The following is a 26,075-nucleotide window of genomic DNA, read 5'->3' on the forward strand; positions in this document are numbered from 1 at the left end:
GCGTCATCTCCGCGCGTCCCTCCACCCGCGGCGCCCAGCGGACGCGGCTGCACTTCCGGCCCCGCCTTGAAGCGGAAGTGGGAGGGCAGAGGAGCGTAGAGGGAAACGGAGCACGCGCCGGACCCCGTAGTCCTGTGGCACCTGGGCGGAAGTTTACTTCCAGGCGGTATAAACGAATTGTCCAGTGAATTTATGCCCGTCACCCAATCTGATCTTGCACCGACTGTGCGACACTTTTTCTTATTATGCTCACTTTACGAGGAGAGAGGGAACATAAGAGACGTGGCCAAAGAACAACTACTCATATGACCGACAGTCGTATGTGCAGTTGGTGGTTAGAGCAGAGCGAAGGCTCCATGCGCCCGGAGTACATCTAGGGCACTGAACACATGGGAAATAAAAAGTTGATTCTTTGTGGTGGTGGAAGCTAAGTATGGAGTTCAGAAAGGTCTTAAGCTGGTTTGGTTTGGTAGACACCAGGAAGACAGAACTTCTAAGCCAGAGGGTGACTGATGATGATATTACAGGAGAATTTAGGAAGACATGGGTTGACATGTCAGATTGGGTGAGCTTTATGAAAGACAAGGCAGTGCTAAGGTAATCAAGAAAACCAGGCACTTCTATTTGCAGCAAATGATCTCAACCCTAATACCGTAAGTTTGCTGAATCAAACTGAAAATTCTAGATAGAGCTGGCCCAGAGATAATATTGTTTGAACCTCTCATGGACAAAGAAACCAAACTGTCTCAGTTTAAGTCCAGAGGATATCCAGGAGCAAAATTTATGGCTCATTAAAAAATGTAAATTGCAAAATGGAATTTGTATTTAGTGAAATCCAAGACCTATGTAATCATTCAATTTTGTATATGTAAAAAAATTCTCATTTGAATTTTTTTAGGATATATATTCCCCACTTTGTAAAAAATCTCCAAGAATCCACAACGATTGGTGAGAAAACATAGCCAGCTTTAAAATGCAATGAATTATTCCTAGGCAAATAACTACAAAAACTGCTATGAATAGCAGGCAGGAAGATCAACATGCAAAAAGAGAAACATGAAATAGCCTGGCATAGGAACAGAAGGTTCAGTGCAACCGTTTGTGACAGGAACATAAAAATATGCTGGATGTTGTTTCTTTCTTTCTTTAATAAACTTGCTGATCAAATGGTATTTGGAGTAATTTCTACACATAGAAACAATAGAAAAGTTGCAAACATCAAATGCTTAGTTTTTCCAGTTCAGGCTAAATTGGATTACGGGTTGTTTTCTATTTTGAGATAAAGTTGCCTGGGAGAGATAGATGGATGACATAACTGATTTAAGAACAATCTTACATGGCCTATACTAGGAATTCAAAATCCTTCCTGGTGAGATATGTATCAAACTACACCATAAGTTTCTTTGGGTAGAAAAAATGCACCCACCAGGGATGACAAGTATCCCTCGATGTTTAACACATTTCTTGCACATGCGCGTACCAGCGAGCAGAGACTACTCTATTTAGTTTCTTGAGATAGACTCCCTGTGTGATGATGCTATGGAGACACATGTGTGAACTGTTCTTTCAACTCCCACACATACTTCACCAGGAACTCCATATAAAGACAAGGGGTCAGCTTCAAGAGGTACACAAGGTTGGAAGCATTTGAAGAGGTTTGCTTTCTATTCTTTGTTCTGGATTCACTCTAGTGTTAACATGATCAGCACTTGCTCTCCTATAGAGCTAGAAGGTATTCTGGGACAAAAGCCCAGGTTGATTGACAAGAAACCTTATCCTGAAGGTCTCAGGCAGGAGGTACTGTACTTCAATTGCTGTTAGACTGAGTGATCCTGAGATACATTTGGACACACTTTGGCATCTGGGCTCAATAATTTCCAAAGCCCCCAGATTGTTCACAGACAACATGCAGGTAAGTTTCTTATAATCTTTGTAGTAAGCTTTTGAGTAGGCTGAAGTTTCTTCTTTGTGTAAATCATCAGATGAACTGAAAAAAAATGGAAAGGAGTTCAGATTATAATTGTGGGAATTTGTTTTGCTTTGTTGTTTTTTTCTTATTAAAAAGACATGGGAAAGTAAAAGATGGACTTCAGGAGTTTCTAGTGGTTAAGAGTGAGCTTTGAAACTGACAGATCTGAGTTCATATCACGGCCCTATCTCACCGTCTTCTTACTCACTGAATGATCTTGAGCAAATGCCTAAAACACATGGATGCTCAGTTTAAGTCTGAAGATAACCTATCTGAAAGGGATATTAGCAAGACTGGAAGAGTTAAGGCATGTAAAGTGTTTAGTGCAGGGCCTGGCTCACAGCCAGTGCTCAATAAGGCATTAAGTGTCACTATGGGAGTCTTTATTGATGCTCAGGCAAACAGAGACTAAATTCTTCTGATGTCTCTGGCTCTGTTATATAGCAGAACTACATTGTACATGTTCTTCCAGATGGAAAGTTTCCATCTCCTTTAATGAGACAGAATAAGCTTGGCATCAGATATGTGCTAGATCTCGGAAAAGGTGCTGTGCAGGTTGCCCATATTTAAAGACATGTCAGAAAGATTAGGGGACGCTGTCAAAACAGATAATGTCAGAATTCAGTATTAAATTGAAAACTCTTATTTGAAGAATGTAAATGTTTGATCATAGCCATTGTGCAGTGGTCAACAAAAGCTGCCACTCCATTGACAAATAGCCCTGGAACTTTGTAATCAGAGAAGAAACTGACCCAAGCACATTGGTTCTGGAAAGGACCATCACATATTTTCCTGTAAGTTTTTAGCCTAATGATACCAATTGTTACTTTATATTCATGTGTCTACGTCTGATTCCTCTTTGCTTCCCCAGTGTCTAACACAGGTGCCTTGAATATAGTAAGTAGGGTTTCATCCAAGCAAGAAAACAGCCAGCATTTTGTTCAGTTTCCACTTTGTGCTAAATACTGGTCTCAGTAGTACTGGAGAAGATAGAGGCATGATGTCCAAGGGACCAAGATCTAGTGAGAGATAGGTAACAGAAACACTAATAATAAACACTTAAAATAGTGTGCTGTTAAGTGCTTTCAGAGGTACACATAGTATTCCAGGGGTATATACACAGAAATGGGGATGAAGCTTGAATGAATGAATGAATGTGTTCTTTCATTTAGGTGACTTTCTGCAGACTTCGGACTCACCAGTGGTGTTTCATCCTGTTTAATGTTATCCTGTTTCATGCCTTGCTTTTTGGGGCTGATTTTGTGGAAGAATATTTTCTGCATGCTTTGCCTTATGTAGATATGAAAATTCTTGAAACTAAGGATAAAGCAAGAAAATTGAGCACGGAGCCCTTGAGAAGCAATCTTTCCAAATACTATATCCTGAGCCAGTCAGAGGTGTGTAAAGGGAAGAGCATATTTTTGCTCTCTCTTATATTCAGTAGCCCAGAAAATGGAACAAGGCGGGATCTCATCAGGAAAACCTGGGGTAACATGACCAGTGTCCGAGGGCACCCCATTCTCACACTATTTGCTTTGGGAATGCCTGTTTTGGTAACCACTCAGCAAGAGATAGACAAAGAGTCCCAAAAGAATAATGACATAATTGAAGGCATCTTCTTGGACAGTGCTGAGAACCAGACTCTGAAGATTGTCGCCATGACGCAGTGGGCTGTGGCTTTCTGCCCTAATGCCCTATTTGTCCTGAAGGTTGATGAAGGGATGTTTGTCAATATACCAAGCTTGGTGGACTATCTTCTCAATCTGAAAGAACACCTTAAAGATATCTATGTTGGAAGAGTTATCCATCAGGATATGCCCAACAGAGACCCTAATAGCCAAGAATTTGTCCCTTTCAGTGAGTACCCAGAAAAGTACTACCCAGATTACTGCAGCAGGGAGGCCTTTGTTATATCCCAAGATGTGGCTCGGATGATGTATGTAGTTTTCAAAGAAGTACCCATTAAAGTGCCTGCTGATGTGTTCGTAGGAATCTGTGCTAAGTCCATTGGCCTTATACCCATCCACAGTTCACGGTTTTCTGGGAAAAGGCACATCAGATACAACAGATGTTGCTATAAGTTCATTTTCACATCCTCAGAAACTACAGATGCTGAAATGCCCCAGGCATGGGAGGAAATTAACAGTGGAAAAGAATGTACGCTGCTTGAAACCTATTATGGGCTTGTTTCCTGCAAACTTCTGACGTATCTTGACAGCTTTAAACGCTTTCACATGGGTACCATAAAAAATAATGCCATGTCTTATGATGATTAGGGTTTCTTTGTTTTTCTTCAAAGTGTGTTCTTTTAAAACTACCTCCAACCGTGTTAGGGAAAATGCCCCTCCTTCCTTGTGTTTTTATGTAGTTTCTCTGAATCTTTAATTGTACTCAGCAAGTTGCAATGTGTCTTATTGCTCTGAAGTACTGCACTGAATTGAGATCTCATTTTAAGAAATTTAAATTGGTGTAACGTGATTCTCTTCAAAATAAAACCTTCTGTCTAGAAAGGACATAAAATTGAATTGTAACTCAGAAGTCTTGTTTCGCTTTTATAATTAATGGGTTTCTAAAAATCACATTCTATGGAACTGTCATGACTCCAGTGATCACAGCAGTGACTGACCTTTTAGAATGCTCAGAATTAAAGAGACTTTTAACAAAATGTTCATCTTGTCTGCAAGCAGGAAACATTTTTCGTAATCTGGATGGCGGGATCACATTTAAAAGTTTTAGCTACCTAGTATATATTAACTTGGAGAAGGAAATGGCAACCCCCTCCAGTGTTCTTGCCTGGAGAACCCCGGGGACAGAGAAGCCTGGTGGGCTACAGTCCATGGGGTCACACACAGGTGGACACGACTGAAGCGACTTAGCATGCATGCATGCATGCATTGGAGAAGGAAATGGCAACCCACTCCAGAGTTCTTGCCTGGAGAATCCCAGGGACGGGGGAGCCTGGTGGGCTGCCGTCTCTGGGGTCTCACAGAATCGGACACGACTGAAGCGACGCAGCAGCAGCATATATTAACTATTTCACTACCATAAAGCCTTGGCTCTCTTGGTTAAACAATTTCCATCAAGTCCTAATTAGGCAGTTTTACAAATGGGATGCAACAAATACACGTTATGTAGACACTCTATTGGGCTTCCCTGCGTGGTTCAGTGGTGCAGAATCTGCCTGCCAATGCAGGAGACAGGACTTTCATCCTGGGTTGGGAAGTATCCCTGAAGAAGGAAATAGCAACCCACTCCAGTCTTCCTGCCTGGGAAATCCCATGGACAGAGGAGCCCGGCAGTCCACAGGGTTGCAGTTGGACGTGACTTGGTGACAACCACCATATACTCTATTAGTTTCCCAGAGGTGCTTAACAGAATACAACAAACTAGGTGGCTTAAAACAACAGAAATTTAGCGGTATTAGCAGTAGGAAAATGGCCAGTACAGGAACGTGGACAAACGGAACTCAGGGATACCAGAGAGGGTGAAAGACCGATAACTAATCTGGGACAAGAAAATTCCAGTCACTTGAGAATCATTTTGTAACAGAGCAGGGCTGGTTTATCGATGTCACCATGGCTTGAAAGAAACCTATTCCTATATTCTGAACCATCACACTCTGGTAACATATTCACATAAAAACCTCTGGATTGGTGATAGCTTTGCCGTTGAGAGAGCAGAACACTAGAAAACAGGTGGGAACACTTTCTGTCAATGAAAATAAGTGCATCCTTTGTTAATCAGTGAGATGGTGTCCTGGTTTAGGCAAAGGGAGCCTTCCATTCTGACCCTGGTTATTAGGAGTCAATTTCCCTCTCTTTGAACAACTCAATATTGACTTGAATGTCAAAAATTAAAGCTCTCAACAACAATGACTACTAATAACTAATATGACAGTTTGGGGACCTTTCCAGTTTAGCACGTTATCACTCCGTCCCGCCCAAAACCACAACAGAGTAAAATGCAAAACAGCAAAAAGGGCATCAAGGAACACTAGAAACATCTTCAACAGATTTATTTTCTATTTTTCAAAGGAATAATAGTAACAAAAAATCAAGAGATCTTATTAAAAGTATTTATTCTTAGTATAGGGAACATAATTTTAAGACTGCATATTACTTGAATATTAAATATCCAAGACTTTGAAAGTAGAATCAGAAGGGAGAAAAGGACCCCCCCCCCAAAAAAAAACCCCAAAAGGTGAGGGGGCGGGGATGAAAAGAATTCAGAAACAATTTGGTTCCATTTTAGTTAAAGTGGATTTTACAATAAGAGAGTAAGTCCATGAAATTTCTTTGGGAGGAGAACAAAACTTCCATCTTCTTGCAGAGATTAAGGCAGTAAAAGGAATCTGAGAAACATTTGGTTCAATTATGATGAAGTCTGCCTGCTGTCCTGGTTTTACATTGAGTTTCAATGCGGAAAGACAACAAATATGGGTGATAAAATTGCGTTAGACACTCCATGATAGCGCTGGGTGGGCGGGGGCAGTCTCTGTTTTGAAGAATACAGATGGAGCCAAACGCCTTAGGAGAAATGTTGGTCAATAAACGGTCTAGGCTCTGGAAGAAGTCATTCCGCTCCTTCCACTGCTGTTGTGGAAATAGGTTTCACGTAGTACGGACCTTCACTCAGATAAGTTCTGAGCCTCAAATAATTTGGGTTCCCAAAGATTTCTGCAATTGTCTTGGAATTGGCAAGTGCTTTCACCAGTTCATACTTAGCATCCTTTGAAGCTTTGTCATGCTCCACGGACCGATCCATCACATATTCTACGAAACCTGGACTGTTGAACATAAGTTTCTGAGCCCAGGGTTGGTTTGCAATGGCCTGAAATGGAAGGGGGAAAAGAACACAGTTCCGCTGAGTCTTAAGAGGTTGGGTGTGTTAATGGAATGGCACAAACCTTAGGAAATAATGTGGCAACACAAACTTTAAAAATGTTACTTTTTACCTAAGTAAATTCCTCCTAAAACTCTAACTTAAGAAAATACTCAAAATATTTTTTAAAGTTCTATATACAAAGATGCTCATTACAGTGTGAAAGGTACACTATAAATCCCTTGTAGTGGGAAGATGGGTTAGTAAATTATGGTATATAGCAATAAAAAATTAAAAATTAAGTATATATTAGGAATAATGTTTATAAAGATAGGTAAATCTGTTATATGAAAGAAGTAGATCCAAATTACACACATGGCATAATTACAACGATGGAAAAATTAAAGGCTAGAGAAGAAAAGACCACCACAAAGAAACTCGTTCACGTTCATAAGAGTGTATTTTCGAGAATGTTCATTGTAGCATCATTTGTGATAGATGCTATCTAAATGTTCATTTGCTGGAGAATGACACACTGCGGCTATACAATGAAATGCTGATGACTTTCCAATTGCCTCTTTTGGTACAGGCAAATCTTAAAAACATGCTAAAGAGAAAAAGCAAATTGCAGAATGATATGAAGAGCATGATACCATTTGTAAAGTTCAAGAACATTTGAAATACTGTGTTTTAAGGATATATGCATAAGCAGTAAAAGTATGAAATCACACATGCGCTTGTAAACCCTGAACTCAGGCAGTGCAGACACTGAGAAAGCGAGGAAGGGGAAGTGAGTCAGGCCGAGGTAGCAAGGGAAGACCACGTGTCGGAACGTTTTCCCAATACGCAGACAGACACTAAGACCAACGCTGACACCAGCACCGAAATGAAACACACCAAACAGGTGTGCTGTGCCCCTTAAACCCTGCTACTTCTCAATCTCTTCCAAATTTAAAAGTAATGAATAAGCAACTTTTATAATAAAAAATGTTTTTTAAAACCTCGGTACTGTATTTTAACAAGGAACAATTAAGTTTACAGCCTGTCTGTTCCCTTCAAAATGTGCTCTGCAGCCCATCAGCACTGGCGTCACCTGGGACCTTGTTGGAAACGGAGGATCCGGCTCTATCCCAGAACCGCTGACTGGGACTCGGCATCACAACAACCGTACAGTGTGAGAAACACCCGCCTATTACCAACATTTGAGGATGGGGGGTTTGAAATGAAAACAGCTGCCCCAACCAGTAAATCAAAAATTGTTTCTACAACTATGGCTGAATAGTGAACGTAAGGTAGAAGAGTAGGAAAAAATAAAGCAATAGAATGGGCTTCCCAGGTGGCTCAGTGGTAAAGAATCAGCCCGTCAGTGGAGGAGATGTGGGTTGGATCCCTGGGTGGGGAAGATCCCCTGGAGAAAGAAATGGCAACCCACTCCATATTCTAGCCTGGAGAATCCCATGGACAGAGGAGCCTGGCGAGTTACAATCCATGGGATCACAAAACAGCCAAGCACGACTTGGCGACTAAAACAAGAATACCAGCGCGGGAGCCAGAATGCCCATCACCATGGCTACTAACAAGAGTGCAACAGTCTAGAAACCGCATTCTTGAAGTTGGCAGGAAGGACACAGGCTGTATCACATCGTGGAGGAAGCCTTCCCTGTCTGGCCGCCCTCTCTCCTGTTCCTTCCCTCTCCAGGCCAAGCATGCTACCTGAGATCCCATTGTTAAGATTACTAAAGGGCGTTTTACTACATTTCCACCAGCCCAGGGAACCACAGTAAGTGCTGAAGCTACAAAGTTAAATCAGATATGGTTCCTATTTTTCAATAAACTCTGTTAACAGGTCAACAAATAAACATTTTCAACAAGTACAATAAATAGAACACAGAGGCATAACCCTCACCACAACTATAACTATACAATTAACTGTATAATTATATTTACTGCCTGGGTCCCTCCATAGACAGGGAGCTACACGAAAGGAAGGTCTTTGTCTATTTTGTTCACTGTTACATCCCCAGAACCTAACACAGAAGCTCAATAAATATTTGCTGAATAAATTAGGAAATGCAAAGCAGGAAGGTCAGCATTGCTGAAGTCAACCTTTTGAGTTTGGGCAAAGCTTGCTGAAAAGATATCTGAGCTAGCCCTTGGAAAAATAAATAGAAATTAACAAGCAGAGTCAGGGAAGAGTGCTGACTGCAGAGAATACATGAGGGTCCAGAGATATGACCGGAGCAGCCCGTTATCACTAGAGCATCCAGGGCCAAAAGGGGATGGCAGGAAATTAGGCTGTGGGAGGACCAGGGCCAGGACAGTAAGGGCCTGCTTGATGGCAGGTAAGGAATCTGGAGCTAACTGTGATCCCCGAGTCCCCCAGACACTTGCCACAGCATCTAATGGCTTCACCGAAACAATCTGTTCACACACTTGTCTCCCTCATTCGTCTACACTGATAGCAGAGGGCAGAAACTTACGGGCTCACTGTAAGCACTCAAGTGTCGGAGGGGCAGAGTCCCAGAAGGGCCCGTGGAAAAGAAAAGGCTGCCTACCGTGAACACTTTTAAGGCGGCACAGTGTAGCTCAGGAAAGGGTTGGTTACTGATGCCACGGAAGAGCTCCAGTGGGTCCCGAGACAAAGAAGAAAACCAGGACTCCGCCATCCTCAGGAGGTCGTCAGTCTGCTGCTCAGGCTACATGAGACAAGAGGGAAATCTCAAGACATTACGGAGTGAGGAAACCTGGGTTCTGATCACACCCTGCCATTAACCAGCTGTGTGGTCTCTGCCCAGTCTGGAGCACTCTTCCCCAAACACAGCCCTGACTTCCCCCAGATTTGTTTTGGCTGGCTTTTTTATTTTGTTTTGATGGGATTGATTAAGCAATCTCTAGGGTCCTCTCCAGCTCTAATACTCTATGATTCCACTTTAACTTAAAAAAATGTTACTAGTCATATAAAGAAGAATATCTTCTTTCACTAAGAGTGAGAAAGATGGCATTTATTTGGTCGAAATTTAGAGTAAGTTAACTAGTATTATTCAGATTTATTCTCCCCCAAATACCCCACTGTCCTTTGTTAATTTACCAAACCACTCACTGGTAAATAAAAAAGAGATGACAACGCATCCAAACATCTGATTTTGAGCTCTGTTGTGGCATTCTTTGCTTGATATCCTATTTTCATGAGCAAGCGTTCAAAGCGAGTTCCTTCGAAGAAAAACAAGATACTTTTTATTGTGGTAAAATACACGTAACATAAAATTTATCATTTATCCATTTTTAAAAGGATACATTCACACTGTTGTGCAACCATTACCCCATCCACCTCTAGAAGGTTATTATCACCTCAAACTGCACTCATTAAATAACTTCCCTTTCCCCCTGGGCCCTGGCCCCCACTACTCCACTCTCTGTCTGTGAATCTCACTCACCCAGGTACGCTGTGTAAGTGCAATCATACAGAATCTGCCTTTTTGTGTTGGCTTATTTCACTTAGCACTGTATCTTCAAGGTTCCCCCATGTTGTAGCATGCGTCAAATCACATTCCTTTTAAAGACTGAATAATGTTCCTCTGAATGTATATATACCACATTTTGTCTATCCATTCATCATGACTTGTTTCTACCCTTTGGGGTTACTGTGAATGATGCGATTAGTGAACACAGGTGTGTCTATGTAAGCCCCTGCTCTCGATTCCTTTGGGTGTATATACCTGGAAGTGGCATTGCTGGACCATATGGTGATTCTGTGTTTAATTTTTGAGGAACCACCGTAGTGTTTCCACAGCAGCTGCACCATTTTATATTCCCACCAGATGTGCACAAGCATTCCCATTTTTCACATCCTTGTTATTTTGTTTAAAACAACAACACCACCACAATAGCCATCCGAATGGGTGTTAAGTGAACAATGAGATTTCATATGCAATACAACATATAGAAGTTAGAGTGTAGAGATCTGGCATCAATGGACCTGGATTTGAGTAGCAGCTGCCTCACAATCTGAATGATCTTAAAAAGTTTTCTTAACTTCTCTGAGTTTCAGCATTTCTGCAAAATGAGAGTGACAATAGTGTGTTCTTTGCACTACTGTAACAGGATTATATGTTATAGGTACAAGCACTTAGAAAAGGACATATAACATGGATACTAGCTATGAAACACAACAGCACATATATTAGTAATTTTTAACATCTATTTCACAAGGGTTTTAACAGTGTTGTGCATTTTTTTTTGTGCGCGGAATTCACGGTACTTGCACGATATCCATGGATGTGCCATAAAAGTATCACTCTTGGCATAAAATCTTGTAACATGTTTTTGTTTACCTTCCTTGACATATAAATATTAAACAAATGTGTCTTTTCATTAAATACGAATAACAACCCTGAGAAATATTAACAGTTGTTATGCTGTTTTTATATATGAGGAAAATGAAGCCGAGAGCAGTGAAGTGAATACAAGAAGCTGAAAAAGCTACGTCAATGTTAGAACTGGGACATAAAGCCAGGTCTTTCTGACTCCAGACTACAGTCTCTGTACCATGAATACTATTTAAGAAGATGTAGAAGGGAAACAGTGTTTGATCCAGCCAAGTTAAAAAAAAAAAATTCAGTACTTATTATGAGACTTTTTAGGGGTTAGTCGAAGGTCATGCTAAGAAGACTGTCCTATAAAAGCAGCTTCTATAATGAAGTTAAGCATCAGTTCAGTTCAGTCGCCCAGTCGTGTCCAACTCTTTGTGACCCCATGAATCACAGCACACCAGGCCTCCCTGTTAAGCACAGCAGCAAATTAATTCTTATTTAAAAAAAAAAAGAGAGAGAGAGTGCCTTAAGGAAAACCAAAACAAGTCATACCAACCTGTTTTCTGTAAAACTTGTTTTCCTTCAACATTGGATCCCAGAATTCCAATTGTGTCCACTGCTACACCAATCATGGTGGGGTCTTGACTTTCTGTCATTTCAAAGACCTTTTCCACAAAGATAGGATAACGCTCACAGATCTGTTGAGGACTATCCATTATGGCCAGGTTTCCAAAGAACTTCACAAACCCTGAAGATATTTCGAAGAATGTATTTTAATAGAGAAAGAAGACAACACAAATTGTGGGCCCCACATTTTCACGGGACAGTAATAACCTTCAGGCCAGAAAGGGGAGAAAGGTTATGGTGCTGTGCTGCCCAGAAATCAGACAGGCCACAAGAAGATACTGAAGGATCTGTGCGGTCCTGAGGGAACAGAGACCGCAGGGTGTCAGCTGATCTGAGGCTGAACACTGAAGCACTGTCATCGGCAAAAAGGAGAAGAGAATGAGGACCTGTGGAATCAGAGGAAGCCAAGTCTGGAGTCATTTTCAGGAAGAAAATTTTAAACAGAGACATTCATCAATGAAATAAGTAAGGCTCTCTAAAATAAACCTTCAATTTCTGAAAGTGCTCAAGAAAAAGTAACCAACCATGTCCTAGAATAGAATGACTAGAACAATTCTATATTCAAGATTTCAACTCAAGCTTTGACAAATCTGTGAAACATACTGTACATGTCATTCTGGTAGTTTTATTTATGAATCTTTTGACTGAGGGTCAAGGGAAACATCCTAATGCTCTAAATAGCAACATTTCTTGAAAATCAGAATCAACAGCACGTGGCTCCCAGAGCAAGATTCCACTTCATTAAGGGCCTATGGGCATCATCTTGAGGAAACTGGCTCTAAAGAAAGCAATTCTTGGCCTCCCCTGTCAAAGAGTAATTCTGAATCGGAACACACACTGTCAGTTCCACAAGTATTTCTTACCTGGCAAATAGAAGCTAGAGAAAGGGTCTGCATCTGCCCCAACAATTATGTTAGAAATCTGATCAATGACTCCTTCCTGAGCAAGGTACTGTCGTCCATGATGAGTACAGGCCAGCGATGTCACCATTTCTATACAGGTGGCTCTGAAACGCCAAGGTTTTGCATATGACTGACAGTTTATAAACTGTTTTTATACAGGTTATTTAATTCTTCCCACCAAATGTGAAAGGTCAGTGATCCTGGATCTTCTTTTCAGATGAGGACAGAAGGATGAGAAAATTTTAACTTGTCCAGAATCACAATAGTACTATTTTTCCGAGGCAGTTATGACTCAAACCGTGGTCTTCTAATACGAGGCCCATGGCTGCTCCTTGTTTCCATTATAACACAACCCTCCTCAAAGAGTTTCTAAACCTATGTTTTATTTTGTAATGTCAAACATGACTTTTTTTTTAACACAATTACTTCTACCACATATTTAAAAAATAATTCTTTGGTATCATTTAAAGCCTAACCATGGAAAAATTTCCTCATATAACTAAAACAAGTATTTTTATAGTTGATCCTAAGATATATTAACTGCCTATTTGCAAGTTGTTTCCTATGTCACTGACTCTGATACTAAGTTAAAGAAACTTAACAAAATAATTTCCTTATTATGAAAGCTCTGAAACCTAACTCCAATGTTTTGAGACAGCATTAACTGAGGACTGGTTTATACATGTGAGTTTAACAAATTCAGTCACAGTTAAAGAAGAGGGCAATCAGAAAATCATTTAAGAAAAGGAAAACAAAGTCCTGTGTACACAAAGGTAACTATAGTGCTCTTATAACAGCAAAATATTTGAAAGAAACCAAGTGTTTAGGAGTGAGGAGGTGTTGGTAAACTGTGGAATATCCAAGGAAACAGTTGGCAGATATCAAAGGGGACTCAGGGAGGAGTAGGGAGCTGGGAATAGAGACTGGAATTAACATTTCTCAATACAGAGCCTATATCAGTCATTGTACTGGTCTCTATGGTTAATTCACTTAATCCTCATTTTCAGAGTTGTCATTCACATTTAATGCTGTAAATGACAACATTTACAGAGTTGTCATCAAGCTCAGTTCAGTTCAGTTGCTCAGTCGTGTCCGACTCTTTGTGACCCCATGGACTGTAGCACGCCAGGCCTCCCCATCCATCACCAACTCCTGGAGGCTACCCAAACTCATATCGGTGATCCCATCCAACCATCTCATCCTCTGGCATCCCCTTCTCCTCCTGCCCTCAATCTTTCCCAGCATCAGAGTCTTTCCAAATGAGTCAGCTCTTCACATCAGGTGGCCAAAGTATTGGAGTTTCAGCTTCAACATTAGTCCTTCTAATGAACACCTAGGACTGATCTCCTTGCAGTCCAAGGGACTCTCAAGAGTCTTCTCCAACACCACACTTCAAAAGCATTAATTCTTCAGCACTCAGCTTTCTTTATAGTCCAACTCTCACATCCATACATGACTACTGGAAAAACCATAGCTTTGACTAGACAGACCTTTGCTGACAAAGTAATGTCTCTGCTTTTTAATATGCTGTCTAGGTTGGTCATAACTTTCCTTCTAAGGAGTAAGCGTCTTTTAATTTCATGGCTGCAGTCACCATCTGCAGTGATTCTGGAGCCCAAACAAATAGTTAGCCACTGTTTCTGCTGTTTCCCCATGTATTTGCCATGAAGTGATGGGACCAGATGCCATGATCTTAGTTTTCTGAATGTTGAGCTTTAAGCCAACTTTTTCACTCTCCTCTTTCACTTTCATCAAGAGGCTCATTAGTTCTTCACTTTCTGCCATAAGGGTGGTGTCATCTGCCTATCTGAGGTTATTGATGTTTCTCCCAGCAATCTTGATTCCAGCTTGTGCTTCTTCCAGTCCAGCGTTTGTTTCTCATGATGTACTCTGCATGTAAGTTAAATAAACAGGGTGACAATATACAGCCTTGACATACTCCTTTTCCTATTTGGAACCAGTCTGTTGTTCCATGTCCAGTTCTAACTGTTGCTTCCTGACCTGCATACAGGTTTCTTAAGAGACAGGTCAGGTGGTCTGGTATGCCCATCTCTTTCAGAATTTTTCACAGTTTACTGTGATCCACACAGTCAAAGGCTTTGGCATAGTCAATAAAGCAGAAATAGATGTTTTTCTGGAACTCTCCTGCTTTTTCGATGATCCAGCAGATGTTGGCAATTTGATCTCTGGTTCCTCTGCCTTTTTTGAAACCAGCTTGAACATCTGGAAGTTCACAGTTCACGTATTGCTGAAGCCTGGCTTGGAGAATTTTGGGCATTACTTTGCTAGCGTGTGAGATAAGTGCAATTGTGTGGTAGTTTGAGCATTCTTTGGCATTGCCTTTCTTTGGGATTGGAATGAAAAGTGACCTTTTCCAGTCCTGTGGCCACTGCTGAGTTTTCCAAATTTGCTGGCATACATGTTCTTGTCATCAAGGAGATGAGGAAAACTCAGGTGCAGAAAGGTTACAATAATCTAAGGTCAAACAGCTACTAAGTAGTAGAGATACTTGCAAACCAAGTCTCTCACTCATTTTCAAGAGGCCAAGTTTTATTCTGTCATGCTGTAGTGCTATTACTTAACAACATCAAAACATGCATGTTAGGAATTCTCTGTTAGTCCAGCAGTTAAAGAGTTGGTGCTTTCACAGCCTAGGGCCTGGGTTCAATCCCTGGTCAAGGAACTTAAGATTCCATAAGCTGCACAGCATGGCCAAAAGAAACAAGCAAAGAAACAAAATAAATATGTATATGCAATGGGATTCCCTGGTGGCTCAGACAGTAAAGAATCTACCTGCAACACAAAAAATCTGGGTTTAATCCCTGGGTCAGGAAGATCCCTGGAGAAAGATGTGGCTACTCACTCCAATATTTTTGTTTGGAGAATTCAATGGACAGAGAAGCCTAGTGGACTATAGTCCATGGGGTTACCAAGAGTCAGACACAATTGAGTGACTCTCACTTTACTTTCCCTGGTGGCTCAGTGGTTAAGAATTCACCCATCAATGCAGGGAACTCAGGTTCAATCCCTGAGTCAGGAAGATCCCCTGGAGAAGGAAATGGCAACCCACTCCAGTGTTCTTACCTGGGAAATTCCATGGACAGAGGAGCCTGGAAGGCTATAGTCCATGGGGTCACAAAGAGTCGGACACAGCTTAGCGATTAAACAACCATATATGCGGCATGTGCACACACACATACACCGTGTGCATGCTAACATGTTAAGCAATACAAAACGACAGTTACCATGTGGTTGGCACCTTCTAAAGCGCACACAGGCCTAAGGACAGGGAACGGTTATTCAAAAGGAGCTAAACTGTCATGAAGGGCTTTGCTAAGTTCCAGTATGCTGTGATCACGTAAGGTGAGCCGTGTTCTAAATGCCCCTTCTTCAGGACATACATCAGTCCGGAGATTGCAACCTGAGCACAGGATCCAGGCAGGGGAGGTCATGCTAGCCCTTAGGTTGTCTCCTGGGTCTCCAGAAGACATTTTGCTTTAAGAACTTTCTCCATCAACGTACCTGACCAGCACATCCTCACCAGTCAGTTCTCGGAGGAGCTGGGTTACCAACCCACTGGTGGTACAGTAGTTCAAAGATTCTGGTGACACAGAAGAAATCTCCACAATTAGCTGAGAGAAAAGAACAGAAAAAGCAGAAAGGTGAAAAGAGCACCAAACTTGTTTGTTAGATGGCATTTTAAGTTAAATGCAGGGCTAGGAAGTATATTATATACTGGTACAAATTACATATGTACTTAATATAACTGAATTTTTAAAAATCCATAATTTGTCTCCACAAGTAGGACAACTTTGTTGAACTCATAAGAAATTACTCCGGCACAGAAACACTCCATATACCTGGGCATATCTTGACTTTTTCAAAAAGAAACCATTAATTGGGACAAAAGCCCCTGTCGGAAACAACAAACAGACTGTAACAATCATTCCTTCATTCATGCATTCTTTCTGTCAGTAATTCACTTACTCATTCAACAAGCATGTTCTGAGCGCTTAGTGAGAGACCTAGGACACCAAGGATTTTAAGCAGAGGAATGGCAGAATCAGATTTCGACTTTTAAAAGATCATTCTGACTACACGCGGCAACAGACTAGCAGTGACCGAACAAGCTGGCAGAGCCGTCTGGAGGAAAACCCAGCACTCAGGTGAGAGGCACTGAAAGCTTAAGACCAGGGCTGTGGCAGCTGCACCAAGGAGAAGTGTGTGAGTCTGACTGAAACTGACACAGTGTAATGACTGAATGGATACGTGGTAGGGAGGAGATGGCCTCAGAGAATGAGCTGGAGGTCCAATATCCAGCTGTGTGGGCTGTGAGACAGGGTCCATTTGTTGCTGCTGTGTCTCTTTAGGGGTATGAGGTGAATGAAGAGAAATCAGGGGTTTGTTTTGAACAGGAGCACGGCCTAGCTTGCCTTCACAAACCCCAACAATTAAAAGTTCAATAGAGGTTAAGGACTCAGGACACCAAGAAGAATTGGCTATATAAACAGAAGGAAAACTAAGATTCTTACATGTTAAGACATGCAAAGTAATTCCCTCTTCAGACTGTTCTGAAGAGGGAGTTAGACTATAGAAGGTTCATTTTGAATACATAGTCTACTAACTGAATGGTCTTGGGTAAATGACTCCATTAATAGTGAGATTAATGATAATGAAGCACAGAGTTTACTGTGAGAATTGAAGACAATATAGATGAGAGGATTTAGCACACTGCTCAGTACAAAGCTTCTTCTTACTACCACACTAATTTTTTATCTCCTCTATTATATCAGTAGTACTTAGTGAAAGACGCTCAGTTGAGTCTGACTCTTTGCAACCCATGGACTATACACTCCATGGAATTCTCCAGGCCAGAATATTGGAGTGGGTAGCCTTTCCCTTCTCCAGGGGATCTTCCCAATCCAGGGATAGAACCCAGGTCTCCAACACTGCAGGCGATATAAATATTTTTTATATGACTGTCTCACACACTAGGCTCGAAGTTCATCTCTACATTGCTAGCACCTAGTATAGGGCCCAACATAGATTAGACACTCAATAAATACATGTCAAATGAGCCATCTTGCCTTTTTATGTAAGCCCTACTGCATTCTGAATTACAGGCACCAGAGAGTATGCTTTTAGTCTTACCTCATACACTCTATACCGAACAATGTCATTTGTTTTCATGACACTTTTCAAATCATCCAGCAGATTACTTTCAAATAAAGCCTCCAGTCCAGCTTGGGTCAGTGATATTTTTGACAGGGATTTAATGGCCTTATAAGGAAAGAAAATATCTGTTAAGTAGCCAAAATGTCAAACTGTATTTTCTACTTCCTTAGACTGAAGTGAAAATTAGTGTATGGAATGCACCTTATCCAAAGAGCATTCACTACATTTTACGTATAATTACTTATAATTGGAAAAGATACACTGTATTTGCAATAGAAAATACAAACAGTTTATCAAGCAACCCAACTTATATAAGCTCTATGATGGATAATTTAGACGTGTATTCTAGAAAATAAAAGGGGGTTACTAGCTTTTTTTTTTTGACAACCATTTATTTATTTGATCCCATCGATATGAGGTTGCAAATTCAATTACACAAATCATTAATTCTAAACCTTCACCTCTCAATCCAGAAGGCCTTTCTGTTTTTTAGGACATCGTCACTGCATGTTTAGGCGATGGCTGTAGCTGACTCACCGTTTTAGCTACAGACAGATTCTCTCCACCAATACAATAAACAATTTGTTTCAGTAATTCAGCATTATTTAGAATCTCAGTAACAGCATCAGAATTTTCAACAATCCTTCCAACCTGAAAGGAAAAAAACAATCAGAAATACTCTTCCAAGGCAGGGCAACATGGAAACACATGACAGTCAGATTTCCTCAGTGTACAGTTATTTTAGGAGTTTCTGACTATAGCCATGAGTCATTAAAAATTCCAAATGACTCAGATTCACTAAAGTCAAACACACAGATGGCACAGTCACATCTTTGAAAGAAAAAAACAAAGCAGGCGAGTTAAGGTTTGAGACACCTCAGTGAGTGAACACAGTACAAATCCAAGTTCTGTCAGCTTTCAGTAGTTAATTCCAAGAGCAGATTAAATAACTTCTTTGGGCCTAACTTTTTGTCTGTCAAATAGGAATGCAATACTTAGCTGCAGGATCATAATAAAGATTAAATGAAACATAAATAGGTAAAGCCAGAGTGTCTGCAAGGAAATGGTTAATGGATAACTCGATACCTTCCCCTTTTCCTGAATAAATACTTTAGAGGAGAAAAGAAAAAACTGAACATCTCTTGGAAAACTAACTGCTCAGCTTCTGTCCCTTCATGATAATCCTCAGCAGCAGCTCTTCACCCAAACAGTAGCATTTTGGTTACCAGGCTGGTAAGAGTTACTGTCAATCTGTTGAATAGTGACCTTTATAACAGTACTTCATTCATGCCACTATAATAAGACTTACCATGGCAATCTTTTTTTTTTTTTAGACTTGGGGATCCTTGGAGGAAAGAAACAGGCTTTATTTAATAGCTTTTGTATCAGGCATTTTACCGTATACTAACATCATATGGTAAAATGTCTGACAAAAGCAACTCCGTATTTGAAGAAAAACTGATTCAGATGGTACTTACTGGAACTTCTTACTTCAGCTTGCATTCCCCAGTTATAATTAGCTACACACACGAGACTGGATAATTCTTACAGAGAGAGAGAGCATGCGTCTTCTTCACCTCTCTGTCTCTGGCAGCCAGCAGATGGTCACTAAATGCTGATTCCATTATGTACTAGTAAAATATTCATACCTGGGACAGAGTGAGGATTTTTACAGAATCATTAGAGTGAGTCAGTCCGCTCTGCAGGTCAACCCTGAGGTTCCGGGCCACATGAACTGGCTCCAAAGCTTGCAGCAATCTCTCCAGGATGGATACACACAAAGCAGTCTGTTCCCTAGAGGAGACACCATAGATCTCATCAATCCCTGTCCTACCAGGTAGGAAGAAACAACCTAGCCATAGAGGAAATCAGTCCTGAATACGCACTGGAAGGACTGATGCTGAAGCTCCAATCCTGTGGCCACCTGATGCGAAGACCAGACACTGGAAAACACCCTGATGCTGGGAAAGCTTGCAGGAGAAGGGGACGACGAGGAGATGGCTGGAGGGCATCACCAACTCCACGGACACGAGTTTGAGCAAGCTCCGGGAGGTGGTCATGGACAGGGAGGCCTGGGGTGCTGCAGTCCATGGGGTCACAGAGTTGAACACAACTAAGCAACTAAGCTGAAGTGAACAACCTTAATATCTGACACCAAGCTTAATAAGGCTCTCCTCCGCACAGAGATGTCCCTTTGAAAGACCACTTCTACTAATTTATTCAACATTTACTAAGTATCTCTTATGTACCATGTCTGTGCTGCTGCGGCTACTAAGTCACGTCAGTTGTGTCCAACTCTGTGCGACCCCATAGACAGAAGCCCACCAGGCTCCTCTGTCCATGGGATTTCTAGGGAGATATATATATATATATACACTCTCTAAGGATAAGATATATTCTCTGATCTCAAGGAGCTCATTTAATGGAAAACACAGAAAAATAGGCAACTATAATCCAGGTAGATAAAGGCTACAGGTTAGGGCTGGAAGCTGAAGGAACTCAGAAAAGAAGATGGGATTCAGGGAAGGCCTCCCAGAGGGTAACACCTAAATGATACTTTAAGAAAACATGGGAGTTATCTAAGAGAAGTGTTCCAGGCAAAGGGGGTATGAGCACAAAGGAATACACAAAGGAATGAGACAGTGTTATGCATTCGAGGAAGCGCAGGTCACTTGGCAGGATGGGGTGGGAGAGAAGCAGGGAGAAGGATGAAGGACCAAAAGTGAAACAGGGAAGATGCACAGAAGGTGGGCTCTGATAGGTCTTTCACATCCTGCTATGGAATTTGGCCTTTTCCTAGAAAGCAACGGAAAGCCATTAAGTGGTTTTAAAACAGAGAAGGAACACAATGACACCTGACTTGTAGAAATCACTGCATCAGTTTTAGAGAAAAAAACTTTCAGTTAGAAGTTATTTGATGGTGAGAGGTGATAAAGGAGCAAAAAGGAGGAAGTTAACAGTGAGAAAGGAGAAGAGGGAAAAGATTCAAGAGCTATTAAGGAGGCAAATTAAGCAGAACTTGATGACTACCAGATGCAGATAGAGGTGCGAGTAATTTCCTTGTCTCTTAATAGGCCATACAAATAAATGGGCACTCATATACTACTAACAGGAGTATATCGTTAAACTGTGCCTAACAGGGAATTAAGCAATATACTAACACACAGCTCCACAGGTGGCGCAGAGTGTGCCTGCCAACGCATGGCACGCAAGAGACACGGGTTCAGTCCCTGTGTCGGGAAGATCCCCTGGAGAAGGAAAGGACGACCTGCTCCAATTTTCTTGCCTGGAAAATTCCATGGACAGGGGACCCTAGAAGGCTAGAGTCCTTGGGGTCACAAAGAGTCAGACACGACTGAGCTCAGCAACACACAGCAATTCAAAGCAAATGAACATATCCTTTTAACTTAGTGACTGCACTTTGCACAATCAAGCCCAAGAGAGTCGTTAATTTTTTTATTCTCAAGATAAGTCGAAACATATGTCCACACAAAAACTGTACACCAATGTTCACAGACCCTGCTTGCCAGGGCTGGAGGAGGGATGAGAGGGGGAAGTAGAGTGATTGCCAATGGCTATAGGTTTCTGTGATTAAGCCTCTGACTGTGTGGATCACAAGCAGCTATGGAAAATTCTTAAGAGAGATGGGAATACCAGAGCACCTTACCTGTGGTCAGTTGGAACCAGACATGGACCAACCGACTCATTCAAAATTGGGAAAGGAGTATGACAAGGCTGTATACTATCACCCTGCTTATTTAACTTATATGCAGAGTTCAGTTCAGTTGCTCAGTTGTGTCCGACTCTTTGGAACCCCATGGACTGCAGCACACTAGGCTTCCCTGTCTATCACCAACTCCCAGAGCTTTCTCAAACTCATGTCCATTGAGTCCGTGATGTCATCCAACCAACTCATCCTCTGTCGTCCCCTTCTCCTGATGCCTTCATTCTTTTCCAGCATCAGGGTCTTTTCCAATGAATGAGTTCTTTGCATCAAGTAGCCAAAATATTGGAGTTTCAGCTTCAGCATCAGTCCTTCCAATGAATATTCAGGACTGATTTCCTTTAGGATGGACTGGTTGGATCTGCTTGCAGTCCAAGGGACTCTCAAGAGACTTCTCCAACACCACAGTTCAAAAGCATCAATTCTTCGGCGCTCAGCTTTCTTTATAGTCCAACTTGCACATCCATACACGACTACTGGAAAAACCACAGCCTTGACTAGACGGACCTTTGTTGGCAAAGTAATGTCTCTGAGTTTTAATATGCTGTCTAGGTTGGTCATAGCTTTTCTTCCAAGACCAAGGGTCTTTTAATTTCATGGCTACAGTCACCATCTACAGTGATTTTGGAGCCCCCCCAAAATAGTCTGTCACTATTTCCATTGTTTCCCCATCTATTTGCCATGAAGTGATGGGACCGGATGCCATGATCTTAGTTTTCTGAATGTTGAGCTTTAAGCCAGCTTTTTCACTCTCCTCTTTCATTTTCATCAAGAGGCTCTTTAGTTCCTCTTTGCTTTCTGCCATAAGGGTGGTATCATCTGCATATCGAGGTTACTGATATTTCTCCCAGCAATCCTGATTCCAGCTTGTGCTTCTTCCAGACCAGCGTTTCTCATGATGTACTCTGCATATAAGTTAAATAATCAGGGTGACAATATATAGCCTTGATGTACTCCTTTCCTAGTTTAGAACCAGTCTGTTACGTCCAGTTCTAACTGCTGCCTCTTGACCTACAGGTCAAGATTTCTCAGGAGGCAGGTCAGGTAGTCTGGTATTGCCATCTCTTCAAGAATTTTTCCACAGTTTGTTGTGATCCACACAGTCAAAGGCTTTGGCATAGTCAATAAGGCAGAAGTAGATGTTTTTCTGGAACTCTCTTGCTTTTTTGATGATCCAGCAGATGTTGGCAATTTGATCTCTGGTTCCTCTGTATTTTCTAAATGCAGCTTGAACATCTGAAGTTCATGGTTCACGTACAGTTGAAGCCTGGCTTAGAGAATTTTGAGCATTTCTTTGCTAGAGTATGAGATGAGTACATGCCGAGTACATCATGAGAAATGCCTGGCTGAAGCACAAGCACAAGCTGGAATCAAGATTGATGGGAGAAATATCAATAACCTCAGATATGCAGATGACACCACCCTTATGGCAGAAAGCGAAGAGGAACTAAAAAACCTGTTGATGAAAGTGAAAGAGGAGAGTGAAATGGTTGGCTTAAAACTCAACATTCAAAAAACTAAGATTATGGCATCTGGTCCCATCACTTCATGGCAAATAGATGGGGAAACAATGGAAACAGTGACAGACTTTATTTTCTTGGGCTCCAAAATCACTACAGATGGTGACTGCACCCATGAAATTAAGATACTTGCTCCTTGGAAGAAAAGCTATGACAAACCTAGACAGCATATTAAAAACCAGAAACATTAGTTTGCCAACAAAAGTCCATCTAGTCAAAGCTATGGTTTTTCCAGCAGTCATGTATGAATGTGAGAGTTGGACTATAAAAAAAGCTGAGCATCAAAGAATTGATGCTTTTGAACTGTGGTGTTGGTGGATACTCTTAAGAGTCCCTTGGACTGCACGGAGATCCAACCAGTCCATCCTAAAGGAAATGAGTCCTAAGTATTCACTGGAAGGACTGATGCTGAAGCTCTACTCTTTGGGCCACCTGATACGAAGAACTGACTCACTGGAAAAGACCCTGATGCTGGGAAAGATTGAAGGTGGGAGGAAAAGGGGACGACAGAGGATGAGATGGCTGGATGGCATCACCAACGCGATGGACATGAGTCTGAACAAGCCCCGGGAGTTGGTGATGGACAGGGAAGCCTCGTGTGCTGCAGTCCATGGAGTCGTTAAAGAGTCAGACATGACTGAGCAACTGAACTGAGAAAAGATCCTGAACCAATATATAGCCCAGAGAAACAGAAAAATATCTAGAGATTGCCAATTCAATATACAGAGAGTTATTCTCACAAGTTGGTATCTACTACCCTGTCTTTAAATTTCCAGTGACACTGTTTTCTAGAGTACTGCTCCTTCTTCCAGCAAACTACCTCCCCCGCGGACCTTATTCTTCAAACTCCACTTCATTTCAGTCCCAGTTGCATTCCTGGTGTTAACTTATGGTGTAGCCACTGAAAGTCTCCTCATGTACAATCTGAAGAGGCTGGACTAGTCGGGCTGTCTAAAAGCTACGCATCTTTTATCTGGCATCTATCATGTTCTGTGCTGCACCCTAGGAGGGATGCAGAGATGAACAAAGTATGGCCCCTGTCGTCAAAGAGTTTACAAACTAGAACGAAACACATATGGAATTACAACATAAGGCAAAAATGTCAAGTATCACTAAGAGGAATAATCATAATGTCCTTAAGGAGATCTGAGATCTGTCACTACAACTGGAGTGACCAAGAAAGACTTTTTGGAGCAGAACACACTTCATCTGGGCCTTAAAAGATGACAGATTTGGAGAGAAAGAAAGATGGTATTTTAGTTAGTACAACACTGGCATAACCAGTTAGAAAAGTGCCAAGTCATGCTTAAGGAAACGTTATTAGCGCCACATGGTAGCTGGAGCAGATGAAACAGGTGTAGAGAGGAGAAGAGAGATGAGGCTGGAAAAGCAGGGTTAAAATCAACTGTATGGGTCTGAATGCCAGACTGGCGAGTCTCACTTTCACACCCAAGGCCCTGGGAGACCATGGAGAAGCCGGGAGCCAAACAACCTGAGAAGTTCACCGTGGTTGCAACACTGGAAGAACACACTAGAAAAGTACACTCAGGGATAATGAGAAATCAAACCAATGCAACAGGTCTAGCAAGAGGGAGAAAATGAGGGCCTGAAATAAAATGGACATATAAGAGGGATGTAATAAGCAGATCTAAATAATGTTGACTAACAGAATTAATGGAGGGATAACACAAACGAAAAAGAGAGAACTCTTAGAAGGTCAGAGCCAAAAAAGTGCTCTGAAATCATCCAGTCTTGACTCAGTGATTATCTTTTCAAGAAGGAAGGTCACTTTTAAATTTCTGGATCACAAACATTTTATAAGTGTTTTAGGTTATCAGATGATCAAATACAAAGCATTTAAAAATCAAATACTACAGATGTACACAAAATGAAAAGTAAAATGCCCTCCTACCATGCTAAGTTCCATTTCCATATTAATAGCTTCTGATGTACCTTTCAGATATTTCTAATGTTACATTGGCCAGTGTTCATGTGGGTGTGAGAGGGTTATAATTCTTTTTTTTAAATTACATGTAATGGGATTATAAACTCCAACAATTTTTTCATTCACCAATATATATTAAAGATCTATGTCCATATATACAGAGAGATAGATGTATCTACTCCATTTTTCTAACAGCTGCATACTGTTCCATAGTCCTATGTCATAATTTAAGAATCTCCTTTTAATAGATATTCAGGTTGCTCCTAGTTGTTTGCTTTTTGCTGTCAACTTCTGTGGTGAATAAACCTGTAGATACAGTACATTTTGTGTGTGAGTACCTGCACATTAAATTTCTGTAACAAGAATTACTGGATCAAGGGTATGTGAATTTAAAATATCGACAGAGCCTACCAAGCCGCCAGGATAGGACCTCTTCTAAAGAGGAGAGAAAAAGTCAAGGACTTGGATTCGTGTTGGAGGAGCCCTCCCTACAGGTGGGCAACCTTGCCTTTCGCCTCCTAGTTCAAGGATGAGGGCAGCGAGTCCGAACGACCGCCAGGGGCACACCTCAGAGCCTGGACCTGAACCCCGTCACTTGGCTCTCAGCCCTGGATCCTTCCTCTCTGAAACTTCATCTACATTCAGGCCTCACTGAGACTGGGAAAAGCCTCCCCCGTCCCCACCCCCCGTCCCCGGCTCCATACTTAGGGGTGTCATTCTCCCCCGCTCAAGCTGCAGGGTCCTCTCACCGATGGTTCTCGTTGAGCAGGGAGAAAAGCGGACCAAGGCGCAGTTCCACCGCTTGCTCGCGGAGCTCGCTGAGCGGCACCGACTGCAGCAGCGACTGCAGAGCGCGCAGCTCCTCCAGCGGCGCCTCCAGCCGCGAAACCTCCCTCAGCAGCGCCAGCGCCTGGGCCGCCATGATGCGCCCTCCCGCCAGGGTTCGCCAGTCAGCGCGCCCCGCTCCTGGTTCGCGGCGCGCTTCTTCGAGCCTCGCGAGATCTGCTCGGCGCAGCCTCCCTTCCCTGAGATTTGGCTGAGCCAAATCTCCCCGGCCGCACCAATAGCATTGCTCAGCTGCC

The 26,075-nt window shown here is 41.9% G+C and overlaps 2 protein-coding genes across 2 annotated transcripts; one reads left to right on the forward strand and one right to left on the reverse strand.

Moving 5' to 3' along the window:
• The first annotated feature begins 1,906 nt into the window (after positions 1-1,906).
• B3GALT9 (beta-1,3-galactosyltransferase 9) lies at positions 1,907-4,245 on the forward strand. The gene is made up of 2 exons (XM_040238748.1): positions 1,907-1,912; positions 3,142-4,245. Exons 1-2 carry the CDS (start codon positions 1,907-1,909, stop codon positions 4,243-4,245), a joined length of 1,110 nt encoding a protein of 369 aa, XP_040094682.1.
• A 1,783-nt stretch (positions 4,246-6,028) lies between these two features.
• PSMD5 (proteasome 26S subunit, non-ATPase 5) lies at positions 6,029-25,989 on the reverse strand. The gene is made up of 10 exons (XM_040241887.1): positions 25,743-25,989; positions 19,454-19,598; positions 18,342-18,455; positions 17,781-17,909; positions 16,152-16,261; positions 12,591-12,733; positions 11,657-11,848; positions 9,891-10,000; positions 9,346-9,486; positions 6,029-6,799 (listed from the first exon to the last, which is right to left on the reverse strand). Exons 1-10 carry the CDS (start codon positions 25,913-25,915, stop codon positions 6,542-6,544), a joined length of 1,515 nt encoding a protein of 504 aa, XP_040097821.1. The 5' UTR covers positions 25,916-25,989; the 3' UTR covers positions 6,029-6,541.
• Positions 25,990-26,075: the final 86 nt, after the last annotated feature.

This window comes from Oryx dammah, unplaced genomic scaffold (genome assembly GCF_014754425.2).
Source record: "Oryx dammah isolate SB20612 unplaced genomic scaffold, SCBI_Odam_1.1 HiC_scaffold_1, whole genome shotgun sequence".
Lineage (NCBI taxonomy): Eukaryota > Metazoa > Chordata > Mammalia > Artiodactyla > Bovidae > Oryx > Oryx dammah.

What these genes read in the sequence shown, in the direction of transcription:
- PSMD5 (XM_040241887.1), bottom strand. Translation starts at nt 25,915, where the DNA reads ATGGCGGCCCAGGCGCTGGCGCTGCTGAGGGAGGTTTCGCGGCTGGAG. An exon ending in ATCTGTCTGTAGCTAAAACG is followed by an intron (nt 17,910 to 18,341) that starts GTGAGTCAGCTA and finishes TTTCCTTATAAG; the next exon opens with GCCATTAAATCCCTGTCAAA. An exon ending in TTCGGTATAGAGTGTATGAG is followed by an intron (nt 16,262 to 17,780) that starts GTAAGACTAAAA and finishes CTTTTCTCTCAG; the next exon opens with CTAATTGTGGAGATTTCTTC.